This window comes from Tympanuchus pallidicinctus, unplaced genomic scaffold, assembly GCF_026119805.1.
Source record: "Tympanuchus pallidicinctus isolate F22 unplaced genomic scaffold, pur_lepc_1.0 scaffold1, whole genome shotgun sequence".
NCBI classification, from domain to species: domain Eukaryota; kingdom Metazoa; phylum Chordata; class Aves; order Galliformes; family Phasianidae; genus Tympanuchus; species Tympanuchus pallidicinctus.
Window position 1 is genome coordinate 69,328,586 of NW_026294618.1, and position 15,215 is coordinate 69,343,800.

Genomic DNA, 15,215 nt, shown 5'->3' on the forward strand with positions numbered 1-15,215 from the left:
TTTATTTACTACTTTAACTGTTCCTGATCAGATGGGGATGACCAGCATTTCAATTAGCTGTGTTCAACCTACTGAATGCTGTAAAATGGAGTAAAGTTTCACGCATCTAGATTCTTCTTAATCAAAGATAAATTTTTCACAGTAGGACTTTCTGTTATCTCTTCAAATATTTAACTAGCCCTGGCATCACTTGTCAAGGTCACTGCATACCAGGTGAGTACACCATTTTAGGAAATACCCAATTACCTGAATTTGCTTGAAAACTTTTTAAAAACACCCAGAAATCTCAAGCCATTTCTCTTTCCTTCCTCTGCACCTCCCTTCTCCCCAGCACAATTTCAACACTGGCATGAAAAAAAATAAAAAAATAAAAATCAGAAGAGCTCACCCCTACATTTCATCTGGATAAAATCCAGCTGATGAATGGCTTGCAGTAAGGGTTCACTATCCAGCGTCAGGTCAAACTCAGCAGACACTTTTGGCTCCAAGGCTCCTTTGACCCACTGTTCCTGAGATACCTGGACACGTTTGATTAAAGCATCTGAAATCTGAAAGAGACCATCAAGCTTTTGATGAAACTACGGATGCAGAAGCACATCAGAAGACATGAGAAGTGACAGAACAGCTGTGAGATGCAGCACAAAAGAAACAGGAGTACGACAGCATGAGAGTTGAGATGGGATCCTGTAATTTTGAAGGGAGTTCCATTTATGTTATATCCTTTGGTCTCCTCCTTTCAAAAAACATTCTCATCTTAGAGTACAAAAATAAAAACTGCATTTGTAAAGGCCATTAGTACTGTTATAGATCACATCTCTGAATGCCTCGTCACTTCAGAATTCTGTTCTCTGATCTGCACTGTATGGCTTTGCTCTCCTGTTCAAACAGCCAGTTGCTTAAAGAGAGGCTGACATGTCAGAGGTTCTCTCCATTTAGCAGAGATGATTCAGTTGAAAGAAATACAAAAATCAAATGGGAAAGAAGGTGTTTATTTCTCACAATAAGGGAGATAGGTTGTCACACAGATTTCCTAAGAACACGATGGACTCACTATCATTACATCAAAAACAGTTTTGTGTTTAAATCTTCGTTCTTGCTCAGCCTATAGTCACTTAGGCCACAAGTCAGAATAAGATGATCACAATGTCCTCTGTAAGTGAGATCTTGTCTCCACACAAATCAATGAACTCAACCTCCTTGAATTCAGTTATGCCATTTGAGTACCTGTAATCCTTTTGAGTGACATTCCTGTCAATCAAAGAGAGTAAAATTTTTCTGGATAGGTCAGAGTGGGTTTTGCTTTATTGTAGGAGTTCAGATATCCTTCCTCACTACTGTCACTGGAAGATCCTTCTGTCTGGACTACTGTACCAGAAAGTCCCAGCCACTCTGTGTGGTAAGGAGGAGCCTTCCTGTAACCCTGGAGTCACTTACAGGGCTGCTGGGTCTCTTGGCTGTGTTTCTATATCCTGTCTGCAGGAGCAGTTGCTCTGAGTAATGCAGTACTTCAGTGTTTGCTGGTTACCTTGAAATTATTGTCAGATAAACCAGAAAAAATGAACAGGAAAAAAGAAGAAAAAAAAAAAAAAGTACATTTTTATATGAAAGGTGAGTGCCAAGAATGAAGACCCAAAGGTTATAGAAAAAGTAAGCTAAGTGGTAAACAAAGCATCTGAAGTACCTAAGCATGTTTGTTAGACCTAAAGGCTACATTTGTCCTGTAGTATCCAATTGACAGCCTGCTAAAATGCTGTACAGTCTCTGGGATTAATATACATCACACAGTCTTAACTCTTGTTTGAGACCAGATGTGACAGTAACCATCAATCTGGAGTGCTAATGGGTTTATGTTGGATAATTCTCATTCTGTTTTTCAGGGATACTGTGAGAGGCCTTGCATTCATGCATTCATGTGTGTGGCATGCCCCATTTGGCTGACAGTCACATATCGGCCATTTTCTTTGGAGCCATTTCTTCTTAGGCAATTAATAAGGCAATAAAACTAATATGGCAAAATAATAATTAAGGAAAATAGTTAATAAAATGCAATTAGTTAGGCCAAGTAATTGATTGGATAACAAAACACGTGTTTTTTCTCATCAATTGACCCTTTCATGACTTGCCCCATCTTCTCCCTCGTCTCAGTGACGATAACTATGAAAGACTCATCCTGCTTCCTCCCTGGGACCTGGGTTGCACAGCTCCTGCAAATGAGCCAGAGGGAGTCAGACAGCAAAGAGATACCTGTCAATCTTCCTTGCTGTAGGCTTACACGGGATCCAATCATAAAATCTCTCTCAATATATTTACAGAGGCAGACTCCAAGGGAGCTTCTACACATTTAAAAACTCTTCAGACCTTAGCACAAGCTTCCAATAAGTTGTCTGTTGCAGAAAGGATGGAGTGAAACCATAAGGTTTAATGATATTCAAATTGTAATTGGCATGATTTTTGGCTAGGTCTTATAGACATTATCAGCAGGAATTTGTCTTAGAAGGGGAAGACGCTAATTAGCAAAGCTGTATACTTCTATATTTGCATGTTAAATGTTTTTATCTTAGATCTTTTTTACCCCAGTTCACCCAAAAGGAAAATACCTGTAAAAACCCAGAGGGATCATTTTCTTTGATAACTTCTAGGCAGTACTCCATAAGCCCTGTTGACTGACGTAGCTTCAGCGTACAGTGGTTTATCTGGTCCCAAACAACCTGGAGAACAGGCATCAGCACAGTTCTGATAATTGCTTCAGCTTACAGTGAAATGTATAAAATTATTTCACAAGAGGCAACAAATGGGAGAGCGTGTAAAAGCAGTGCTTAATTTAGCTGCCATATGGCCATTGCCACAACTCCATCAGCTACGCTCGCTTGCTCTGTATTGTAAATACCGATAATTAGTTTGGCAAAATGTTGCGCACGGGGAATCTCAATTTTCAGAGCAGATTAATTGCTCAAAGCTCAGGTTTGCTGGGGGCAGAAGGAGCACATAACATATTTTTGCATTTGCAATATTCACATTTACAATTGCGCTTTCACTAAAAATTTGAGCTTTTGAAAAATCTTTGCCTTAAAAGACAAATATTACAGAGGATAACTGCAGATTATACTCTACTGTTCTCTTCACAATTCATCATCAATCCTGTTCAGCTTAAGGATGCACTGCTAGAATTAAGAATTTTAAAAGGCATCTCTTTTTTTTTTTCTTTTTTTTCAGATTTTGGACTTTATTCTGCTGTAAATTAGGCCTAGTAGCATTGCGTTCAGTAGCACAACTCTTCAGTTACCCCAGGATAACAGGAACAAACAGTGGGATAAGCAATACTGTTAGAATCATCTCCTTATTGTTGGCTCTTGTTAAGCATGGAGATTTCCAAACGCTGATCTCAGGTTGATTTTATTCATTGCTTTTCATGTTGTTTTTCACTTTTATATCTCCTCCTGTCTTAGATACTATTAATGTTACCCACACTGTAATACTTCAGAATCACTTATACAGTTCCACATTTCAAGAAACTTATCCATTTTTTCACTTCCACTTTGTTCATCCAGTTGTAGCTTTCTTTTCCTTCCTTTACAGTGTTTCTTTAATATCTTCTAAGTTGCACATGGGCATCTGGAGGCTTGCTTGAATTTTAAAGATTTGAAGAGACACCAAAATCCCCAAGGTTATACCTGAGCAGAAGTGTTTTTTGCCATTGGAAGGATCCACACATGCCTAATGTTAAGTGTACAAGCACATTTCTACCAAACTGCTGAACAGAACCTGCTGAAGAACTTCAGGATTGGATCGTTAGGAATTTGCACTGTGTAAAGGGCTGGGGACTTGGCAAAATGCACAGTAATACCAGGTATCAACAGCCACACTGAGCGGAATACTTACAGCTGTTGAGAGCTGCACTTACCTTTAGTTTGTGCTCACGTTCCTTGGTCACTTTTGTGAGCAGTTTGGCCTTTTGTCGCGTTAATGCATCAACCAAGGCATCACACTGAGCAACAAGACAGGCTTCGTAATCCAATCCATTCTCCTAGAAGAAGAGTCATATTCATGAAAGAAAACATGCTTTATAGCTACACTATTGTTTATTCTTACCTGTTTTTTTCCATTCAGAGATATCCTTTCAAGGCTTTCTCATTCCTATTGCCTTTCTGATTTCATTACTGCTGTGTCATTAATAGCTGCATGCTATAAGATGAAACAGGAAGATGCCATGCTGCAAAGTGGGCTTCTATGAAAACCTTGATTTACTGGCACTTTTCAGACTGCAGATGTAGTACACCATAACATAAAATCAAAACCTACTGCACACTCATACATAAGAGGAGTCTGTCCCACTCTGCATAATTAACCCACTGTAGCTCCTTTGAAATCACTAGCTAGTACTCACAGTCTTTTGTTGACACTGTGGTAAAACCCTGCTGGGCAGAGGTCAGCAAGTGTGGTGCACAACTTGTACCCCCTACAAAGCCTGGCTATCACTCAGCCCTCCATCAACTTCTATAGGGTAAATGAGGAACAAACTGTGCTACCACCAACTCCCAGTACAGCTGAAGAAATCTGGGTGAATGATACAAAAACGACTTCTGCTTGCAGGTGATAACTTTCCCTGCTTGTGGAACTGGTGCTGCAGCACCCATTTGAAGGAAAGCTCTCCCTCACTTCGTCTGCCGGTGAGGAAATCAGGAAAAAGTTTTCAAGGTCCTATTACCACAAGATGCTCTGCTGTCCTATCAGCTTTACTCCCAGTTCCCAAATCATGGGAAAAAAAAAAAAAAAAAAAAGAAAAAAAAAGACTTTAAACATCTGCTTAAGGAGAAGCATGTCAATGGAAAGCCATCACACATCTCTAATTCGTTACTGTTTCTCAACTCTTTTGTTTATGCCGCTCTTTTCTACTCCTTTGCCAGCAAGAAGGGATTGAGGAGAGACACCAGCTAGCTTGGTTACTGTATACAAGTTTATCCTAGACACCTCCTGTTTGTATCTTTCCCTCCTCAGCTTTTATCACACCTGATTCTCTCTTAAGCTTCTTTCTATCAAGCTTCTCTTGATGTGCTGTTTTCGTATGTAGCGTGAGTCTGTACATGGCGGTGGTGCACCATTTTTCTCTTAATTTTCTGCTCACACATTAAACAGGGTGTTTGGCAATATGCCTCTTCCAAGTGAGAAAGGATGAAATTGTTACAGCAGATGGGAAAATGTGAAAATCAGATAATGAGAGCATTAGGGAGGAGCAAGGAAATAAGAGGGGTGATGAGGAACAGGAAGTTTGTAAAAAGAGACTATCAGATGTAGAAGTGACCTCAAAAAGGTGAAGGGAAGGAAGAAGAGGAGAAAGCAATGGCTCTGCAAAACAGGAAAAAGGAAAAAGAGATTATGAATTTGCAATCTGCCCCGGGGAAGACAAAAGCTCTGCTCCTCATAGCTCTGACATTCACAGTGAGGAGATAAAGAGTGCGGATGGCTAAGTGGCTTGGAATGCACTGAAACAAGATAATAAAATGTACGTGTGGCTCATTCCTTTGTGTAAAAATTAATTTATAAGGCATTTTTGCTGAGGGGTAAGTGTCTGTATGTATGCGTGAGGTGACCACCAGAAAGCACCTATTAGAAATAACCTGCAGATATATAGAGATAACCTGAGATATATGGTTCTGGGTATGAATCTACATGTATAAATGTTTATCTGTCCCTGTGCCAAAATAAAAAAAAACAAAACAAAAACAAACAAACAAAAAAAAACAATCCAAGAACTACTCTTTGGTCCAACAGCCAAAAGGTACAGATCAGCTCATGACATTTCTAAAACCCTTCCCCTAAACAAAGTGACTGCACTGAATCTGCCCAATGGGAACAATCCCTGTACCAATTCCTTCACCTGGAAAGAGTGCAATTTCTCATGAGACAAAATGATGCCAAGGAGCTCCACAGGAGCCAGACAGTGTGAGTGATTGTCACCTAGCACCCAGAGTAACACCCTAGTCTTGTTTCACTTGGGCATACATATGCAGCTTTGTGTGCTGCTTTGCACACAATTTGCCAGTGATTTTATTGAAACACATTAAGAGATTTTACATCGTAGTCATAAATAGTCATAATAGACCACCTTTGGGTTTTAAGAGGGGGAAAAAATATTTAATGGAGCTAGGTGAATCAAGGAAAGAGTGGCAACAAGCTTTAGATGAGTTATTGCAGCCCCAAAATAGCTGCCAGTATGCACAGGAAGCTGCCGGTACGCTTAGAGGTGTCAATCCTTCCTGGACAATGAAAGAAGCCCAGGTGACTAGGCTAGATGGGCTGTTTAACTTTCAGATAGCAAAGGTCAGCTGAGAAAAACCTCAATGTATTCAAAACACAGCACGTTACAGGCACCACCCAGTGTCTTCACACTGGTTTCTTTCAGCTAGATGTGCCCTTTTTTTACCAGGTTCTTCATCTTTCTTTGTTCTCTTCCCCACCATGCTGCAGAAGGCAGAGAGGGTGTGTGATTGTACCGCTCTGTGGCAATCTGAGAGCTTTGGCAGCACTTGCAGTACAAATCCATAATTTGCAGTGTTAAGCGACATTTTTGAAATGATTTAATCCTAAACCAAACGCAGATTGTTGAAATTCTGCTTTGGCTTTCTGTTAGCAACAGAAATAAGACTTGCTTGTTGATGAAAGAAGAGCATGCATATTGTAGAGCAGACAATGTGACTGCAGATAGGAAGTATCTCCTTCCAGACACCACAAAGCTCAAGAGCACAGCAGCACGTCTGCAGCCCCACTCTGCATGGCAAGAAGGGAGTTGAGGACCATATGACCTCCAGCACTGATTAGAGTGCAAATCTGGTTGGAAACAGAACTTGCTTCCTTTGGGGTTTGTGCCCTCAATTACTGCACTCACCGTGAGCCCTGTTCTGACTGTTCAAGCTGCGCAATTGCGTGCATGGAAATACTTCTCCTTTGATAAACAATCAAATTGACTTAGCAGCATGTGTTTCTTTCCTCTTTTTTGACTTCCTACAAACCGTCTAATAAACAGGCTGACTGGATTTTATCCAGCAACAGGTACATTTTTAAAAAATGCTAGATGAAAAACGATTAATAAATTCTGAGTGGGTAAAAAGGAAAATTTATCCTAAATGTCCAATTCAAGGAAGAGCCAGCAGGAAGGATGCTGAAAGCATGGCCGAGGGGTTCAATCAAATGCAAATCGACTCAGCTCTGGTGTCCAGTACTGAGTATCAGCTTCTTGCAATAAACAGCAATCCAGAAGCTAAAACAGGCTCATAGGCATTATTTGATGAGTAATTTTGCCTAGCATGCTTATACCCAAGAAAGGTTAGATGATTCCAGGAAATAGAAGAACAGTAAAGGAAACAAAGCCATCAGATAAATTATTCACTCAGTTCTATTGATTACATATAATCAAAACAGCCAACATTCTACAGTTACCTGTATCTGCTGCAATAAATTTTTCAGCTGAACCAAAAATTCTTTAGCTTCCTTTGCTTTATCTGAAACACCATTTAAAGCCTGAGACAGTTGTGCCTGCAAGAGAAAAGAAAAAAAACAAACAACAAAACAATAAAAGGAAAAATTGGAGATAAAATGTAAATATGTTTCTTACTAATCCTTGCTTTTAACAAGTAACAATGAGCTAAAAGGCTTACTTGCTGTCACACATATTCTTATACATGCAGGCTGCTTGTGCTAGAAGAGTTAAGATTTTAATTGTAGTAAGATTTAATAAAGGAAAAATATGCATGTGGGGGCAGTTAAGTATTGTGTCTGCACATTCCCCGTTATTGCAGTGATTCTGTAAGTCAAAATACTTTTTTACAAGACTACTACCCACATATATAAGGAAATAATAGTCTTACACAGATACATCTGTCGTGATGTGAAATTCTCAAGTGCTTTCCAAAATAGTGCTTCTCTTCATCAAAGCCTGAAATCTTTATAAGCATTGTACATTCTACTAAACCTATGACTGTAGAGATAAATCTGCGTTTTTAGATTTCACTGTTATGTCCTTTTAGGGCTTCAATTTTCCGTGCTCCAATCCAACAAATGGGTGAGTATTTCTGGAATAGCTAAAACAACCTCTTCCCCTTGCTCTTGGCAGGTGAGGGACGAGGAGTTTATTTGTTGTAAGCCCATACTGAAGACCCAGCTTCCTGTTGCTTAGCTTGCAACTGAGATCTTTACAGTGAACAAGCAGCTTCTTGAAGGACTTTCAGGGTCTGGAGAAAGAAGGAGGAACCTGAAGGTGCAGTCGTTGCACAGTTTCTTTGACTGAGACTACAGAAACCATGCTTTTCCATCTGTCAGCCTGTGGCCAGTCCAAATCCAGCATTAGGTATCTGCCAGCATAACATGGAGGGATGGGATGGACCCCAATCTGACTGACATTGGTGATGTTTTTTGCTGTCATGCTCAACCTTTCTCACAGGGCATGCACCTAATGCTGGGCTGTGGGCTCCTATGCCAAGTCCTACTGGTTAGATTCTCTTTTCATGGGTCTGCTTCTTTGCCACAATGGCTATTTATCAGACTGCCAATGCCCAAGTATTATCCTCATCAAACAGACATTCAACTGACATAAAGAAACAGAAAATGAAGCCTCCTTGCTAAAGTCAGGTTTCCAAAAGGTTGCAGTCTCTTGACTCCATAGGAGTAGAGGGTGCCTGGAGACAGAGCATAGGAAGGCACAAAAGCTATGAGAATTTCTTACAGGAGACCCAACTGTAATCCACAAGTCACCACTCATTCCCTGCTTCCACCTTTTTCCTGAAGGAGAGTAAATTGTTCCACTTCTGAAAAGGGCACAGATCAATTCCTCATGCATGCAAAGTTTGGGGCTTATTTCCCACCCGAATGCCCTTAGACAGTCTCTCCTTGGACTCACTTGGGTGCTCAGGGCAAAAAGGAGCAGGACCAGCACCTCCTTGTGTGCACTGCGTGCCCCATCTCTGAGGTCACAGCCCTACAGTGACGTGTGGGCAGGGGGCACTAGCACACCTTACTGGAAGCAGAACTGATTTATAAAGAATGAAGTCATATTTGTATTTTTTTCCCCTCATATTCACACAGACCTTCCTCTTTATGCCCACTAGTAGGCATTCCATTAGTGCTATATTTGAAAATGAAATATGCTTTACTACAACTAATTTGTAACAAATGTAGTGGGGAGTACAACAATCACAGTGCTAGATGCTTGAACATTTAATAGGCTCTTGCATAAACTTCTGCTACATCATAAAACTGTAAAGCAATTCTGTTTGCTATGAAAGCTATCTGAGGCCACAAAAACAAACAATAATTCCTTAAAAGGGTCCTGTTCTCCTCCAGCACAAGTGATCAGGACTTGGATCTTCTTTCTCTGGGTTGATGTGTTTTCCATAGTTTAAAGCCCACCCTTGCTGACTGCACTTCCCATTCCACCCACAAGGACTTTGGTTTGTCCAGTTGACGTATGACAAGGTGGAACTTGCATGTGACAAAGTAGTGGAGATGTAGAAGAAAAAAAGAGGGCACATAAGCACCATGTGCTCTGTTAGTGACTGGCCCAACAAAAACATACCAGTGTTTCAAGGATTGGTCCCAACAAAAGTAAAGTTTACACTTCTCCCACATCAGCCCTTACTCTCAAATCGAGGTGCATTTCACCAGAAAAGTGACAGTTACAGAAAAGTGACAGAAAAGTGACAAAAGTTACAGATGGTCATCAGGTAAAAATCCAAAATCACACCAATGAATTTTAACCAACATGCACTACTATCAACTGGTGCAGTAATGTCCGCCTCCTGGCATTCTACCATTCCAAGAGACTGGAATAGAAATTTGACAACATCATTGATCAGATGACTCTAAAGTGAATTTCTGTGCTCATTAAAAACTGTGGTTGCATTAATACGACGACAGTGTGGAACCAGGGAGAAGATCAGATCTCTATTTATGAAACCCACTTAGAGGTAATAGCCCTGTTTTTCTAAGCATTTGTAAAAGATACCTTACAAAGCAGTGAAATCTAGTCATGCACTTCCCATTAAAACCAAACAGAACTACATGACTAAGCCCTCAGTAAACCAACCAAACCATAAAAAATGCCCTGCACACTCAGAGTGATCTCGCATGCTGCTGAATATTCACTTGAAGCCAAACTGAAATGTTACGAGCTCCACTGACTACAACAATTAATGACTCCTGACAAGCAGTATTCTACAGTTATCTTTACTTCAATACTAGTTTTTCAAGAAAAAAAGCAAAGATTCTGGAGGTGGACAAGGTTCCTGCTTCTATCAAAGACAGGAACAGAGAGATAATGAGGGTGAGTAATTAAATCCAGATAGGCACAGAAGACTGATGCTTCCTTTGATTTTAGAAAATGAACCAGATAATGCCAATGCCCTCTTTCAACCGAGCAGTTCATGCTCATTTAACTTGTTTTCCCTTCATCTCTCTTCAGCAGCAGATTAGCTATTGATTAGACAAGCTTATCCTGGTGCTGCAAGCTGAAAGAGCCCTCGTGTTCTTGGGAACACAACTCCTTCTTACCAGCAAATCAAAGCAGGCATGCAGACTCCAACACTTGCCTTCAGCTGCCTGCCTGCCTTTCACACACCTGTCCAGGTGAAGTTTCTTTTGGCATTTTGTACATATAACACCAGTGTGCAGATTGTGAAAAGTATGCACCATCTGTTTTCACATCCATAGGTCAAAAGGCCTACGAACTTATATCTCTTCTTTCTGTGAAGACCTAAACCAACTTCTCTGGCCGTAGATTTCAAAGTTTTACTTAATAACCAAAAGTTGTTGGTCCAGATAGGCAAGTAGTGTAATCGAGTGTAACAATGACCATCTATGTCAGTGGATTTACAGCTGATTTATGCAGTTGTGGCCCTGTTTATATTTTCCACCATTTCTTATTTTACTGAAAAACATATAGCAGGTCAACGGGCAAACCTGTACCATTAACAAAGGCCTAAAATTCTTGCACAGCCATCAAGCCATTGGCACAGCTGGGAGTAAATGCCCTTCTCACTGCATGGTCTGAGACATCACACCAAAAAGTCTGTAGTTTTCTACTGTGTGTAGCTTTCTTCCCTGTGTAAGACTCAAGCAAAGGGGAAGTCAAACAATTTGAAGAGAAGGACAATACACAAATGGAATGAAAATGGATCCTGAAGGAGAAGATGGGCAGTGATATTTGAAAAACAATTCTAGGGCCAGAAGAACGAAAATTGTTAGTTTTTAATTTTCTGTTGTGGGATGGAACTGTGAGGTGTGAGAGGAGGGGGCATGGCAGTGGAACTCTTTACAGGGGAAGAATGCTGCCCCTTCCCTTAGGATAAGATAAGCAGGTGCTTATCAGCTGGTGGGGAACAGGTGCTGACCTGCCACCTGAGCAGGCTCATGGAGAATCCCTTCTACCTGCTGCTCTACCACCTCTGCCAGGCTATCTGGGGAGAACACACACTGCTTGAATTCCATTTGGCTTACCGCATGCAGTAATACTTCAGTATGAGTAACTTATGGCTTGGCCGAAGTCGCTTCAGGTAATAAACCAGTAGAAATTGCTGTATGTGAGAACTATTATTATAAGTATCTAATTCTAGAGCAATTTATCCAAATGAATGTGAGCTGATGATTTAGGCTATTTGTCTATGATTCCACTACGTTTATTTTCTGCCAAGTATATTGTTCTAGGAAAAGTAGTAGCTACAAGAGCTCAATGTCAGAGTCCCCAAATCAGTTAATTCTGAAGCTTATTTAAGCTTCCACTAGATCTTCCACCACGAGTCTATAAATCAAGAGGAATCACATTTTGTGATAAGGTACTTCCAGAAAAAAAAAATGTGGACAAACCAACAAGCTCTTGTTCATTTTTTCAACAACAGGAAAACAGGAAAATGACTGTCAGCACACACTGACTACACCAAAGTTTATCACACTGTTCAGAAAGGCTTCAACCAATCTTAAAGTAAATTGTAACACAACACAAGCTAGTCTCTCACAGCACAGAGAACATTAACCATGTTTCAACAGTGAGCTCAGTCACTGCTCATTTGAGTAATTCTGTAGAGACCTAGATCCTGCCGTTAGCAGTAGTGATGATCTGTTCCTTCTGCACCAAGAGAACAACTCCCCTACAGTCACATTAGGGAGGAGCTGGCAGAGCCTTTGGCAAAGAGCATGCAAACTCTGGCATGCATACTGAAGGATTCTCAGATCCACAAACTATCATGCTCACTCCAAGCCTCTTTTGGGAATTCTTAAAATCAAAAGTCAAAATTTTCTCTTACTGAAAGTCTTAGGCTTGTGCTCTCCCACTCTATGGCTGGAGAACAAAGAGACCATTCTTGCCTTTGTCCCCACCCGTGGTTCTCCCTGGATAAGAGAATTTCTCTGGGTTTCCTATGGTGCTAACTGCAGGAGAGGAAGGGAATCCTGTGGCCAGCAAAGCTAGCCAAGTGTTCTTTACATGACCTGTGGGAAAAGCCTTTTCCCTCTATCTGGAAGCTCCAAAGTACCACTGTCAGCACTGAAGATGTATATTCCCCTCTGTATGTGCATCTGTCGTAACAAATCATTTTAGAGGGTCCATCATTCTTAATAAGAATGAGCTAACATCACATACTTCTTAAACTGTTATGGTCACGTTTTGCTCTTTATTCAAATGGCTGCAAAGACTTTTGCATGGTAGGCATTGTCACATGATCCAGCAGATCTACAAAAACTGCTGCCTGTGCTGTGCAGTGGCTGCCTCTGACATGTCCCCGGGGGCCTCCAGAACTACAAAGCACCAGGGAAGGGAAGAGCAAGCCAGAGTGCAATGTAGTGGGAATCTGGTAAAGCTGCACCTGTCCCCAGAGCCCACTCTATTGTTGTCTACTCATGTCATGAAGGTCCCTCCAACCATCCCTTCTGGCCTCTTTGGTGAAGGTTCTTCACCAAAGGGCAGTGGGCATGGAATGGGCTGCCCAAGGCAATGGTCACAGACCCAAGCACTGGAGTTCAAGGAGTGTTTGGACAACACTCACAGATACAGGGTTTGGATTTTGGGTGGTGCTGTGTGGAGCCAGAAGCTGGGCTCAGTGATCCTGGTGGGTCCCTGCCAGCTCAGGATGCTCTGCGTTTCTATGATGCTTTGAGAACTGAGGAGAGTTGAAGATCTTTCTGAGGCACAGAAGACAAAATGACATCTCTTGACAGCTCCTGTCATGCCTTCCACCTAAAAACTTTGGGTGGCTGAGGGTTACTCTCCCTCATTGACAGGTGGATAAGAAGTCATGGTGAAAAACATCTGTGGCAGCTCCTGTTAAGGTGAAAGGGGTGTGAGAAATGAAAGAAAGGCCACCCCTCCTCCTCCTGCTGCCCACAGGCCTGCATGGGATGGTCCAGAGCGCAGCAAGGCTAGCTAAAGCCAGATGCCCGTCCAGGCCTGGTTCAGCCTGGCCAAGGTAAGGGAAGGCAGCAGCAGGAGTTTGTGCAACACCACAAGACTCTGAGCAGAGACTGTGGATTGGAGAGAGCATTGAAGAGCAAAGAGTGCCGTGCAAGGAAGAAAACACCTGGGATGTTGATGGACACAGAAGTTCTGAACCGACAGTGGGGAGACAAAGTCCTGCTGGCCCCCCAGCTCCTGCTTGCCATCGGCACGTGCTTCGTGCTTACCTTGTGCTGCTTCCACACGGCGCCCAGGGCCTTGACCTCGTGCTTGCCGTGCCTGCCGTCCTCCAGGCACTGGTAACACACGGGGCTGCGGCAGCTCACGCAGTACATGCTGTAGTTCTCCAGGTCGTGCTCGGCGCACGTCGGCAGTTTACGCCCGCCGCCCGCCCCCTTCCCGCCGCCGTCGCCCCCTCCGGGTGGGCCCGGGGTCCCGGGCGGCGGTACCAGACGGTGCTTGGCGAAGGGTCCGCGGGCAGGGTGGCAGCGGAGCTGGCAGGCGGCGCAGTACAGCACGTCGCACTGCTCGCACAGCACGGCCGCCGGCTCGGGAGGGCTGCGGTCGCACAGCTGGCACTTGGCGGCGGCGGCGGCGGCGCGGCCCTGCTGGTAGCGCTGCACGATGGCCTCCAGCAGCCGGTTGCGCTGGAAGCCGCGGAGGCCGCGCTGGTCCAGGGAGGCGCTCCGGTGGCACTGCGGGCAGGTGAGGGACGAGCCGGCGGGGCCGGCGCCCCTCTGAGACGCCGTCGCCCCGGGGGGTGCGGGCACCAGCGGCAGCACCCGCACGCCGTTGGGAGACTTCAGGCTGGGGGTGTAGGAGCCGTAGCCGCTGTCAGTTTCGCTGTGCAAGCTCAGCTTGTCCGCGTGGTCTACGCCGCCGCCCGCCGCGCACTCCGAGTCCAGCGAGGCGGGCGGCCCCGGCCCCAAGCCGGGCCCCGGCGCGGCCGCGGCGGTCGCGGGCGGCGCGGAGCCCCGCGGCTGGAGCAGGGCAGGCAGGTGCTGCTCGTTCTCCGGGGTCTGCACGGCGATGGTGCGGGCACAGGGCAGGCAGACATTGTGCGAGCAGGGCAGGATGATGGGCTCGCGGAAGAGCGAGCCGCACACCGGACACTTCAGCTCCTCTTCCATGGCCGCGGTTTCGCGTGCGCGGGCTCGGGCTCAGGCGGGCGGCGCGGGGTCGTGGCCGCCGGGCGCCTCCATCCCCCGCGGCGCCTGCGGGAGGTTCAGCACCCGGCGGGCGCGGACAGCTCCGGGCCGCAGCGGAGCCGGCGGGGTGCGGGCGCTGTCCGGGAGCTGGCGGTGCCCGGGGCGAGGGGAAGCTCCGGCCCCGCTTCCCCGCTCGGGCGGGCGGGTGGAGCGCTGGGCAGGGTGCGTGGTCGTGCCGGGAGTAGTGATATATGGGCACGGGAGGCGGGGGCAGCAGGAGGAAGGGGCGGAGGGAGCCCTCTCCAGCAAATGAGGGATCGCTCGCCCTACGGCTGAGGACAGCAAAAACATTTTTTAAAGGATCTCTCTACGGCGATGTCTTTATACGTTCAAGTAAACCCATTGTTTAGGCAACGGGATGAACGCAGGCGGGGTTCCGCTATCCGTAGGAGCCTTTTCTCCCCGCCCCAAGGAAAGCAGAAAGGAGGAATCTCCCACTAATGAACCAAGCGTGTTTATCTTTCACCCGTGCCTACTTGAGCGTGACAAGGACGCACAAAACGTCAGGCACTGAACGAAGAATGGAAGAGAGTTAAAGGGAATCCCGGCATGGAATTCTCTGGCTACACGGGGCA

At 44.5% G+C, this 15,215-nt stretch overlaps 1 protein-coding gene across 12 annotated transcripts in view; it reads right to left on the bottom strand.

The window, feature by feature from the left end:
• Window positions 1-14,562, bottom strand: part of TRIM67 (tripartite motif containing 67) — a 37,389-nt gene extending 22,827 nt beyond the window's left edge. For 7 of the 12 annotated variants that reach the window (XM_052695094.1, XM_052695075.1, XM_052695038.1 and 4 more), the window contains exons 1-6: window positions 14,437-14,562; window positions 13,660-14,340; window positions 7,435-7,530; window positions 3,902-4,024; window positions 2,598-2,708; window positions 395-548 (exon numbers count right to left, since the gene is read on the bottom strand). In XM_052695094.1, coding sequence (XP_052551054.1) covers window positions 395-548; window positions 2,598-2,708; window positions 3,902-4,024; window positions 7,435-7,530; window positions 13,660-14,340; window positions 14,437-14,562 — 1,291 coding nt within the window. Of the gene's footprint in view, window positions 1-388; window positions 549-2,597; window positions 2,709-3,901; window positions 4,025-7,434; window positions 7,531-13,659 lie in introns of all 12 variants that reach the window. The other 5 variants (XM_052695103.1, XM_052695085.1, XM_052695057.1 and 2 more) reach the window with 4 other exon arrangements.
• Window positions 14,563-15,215: the final 653 nt, after the last annotated feature.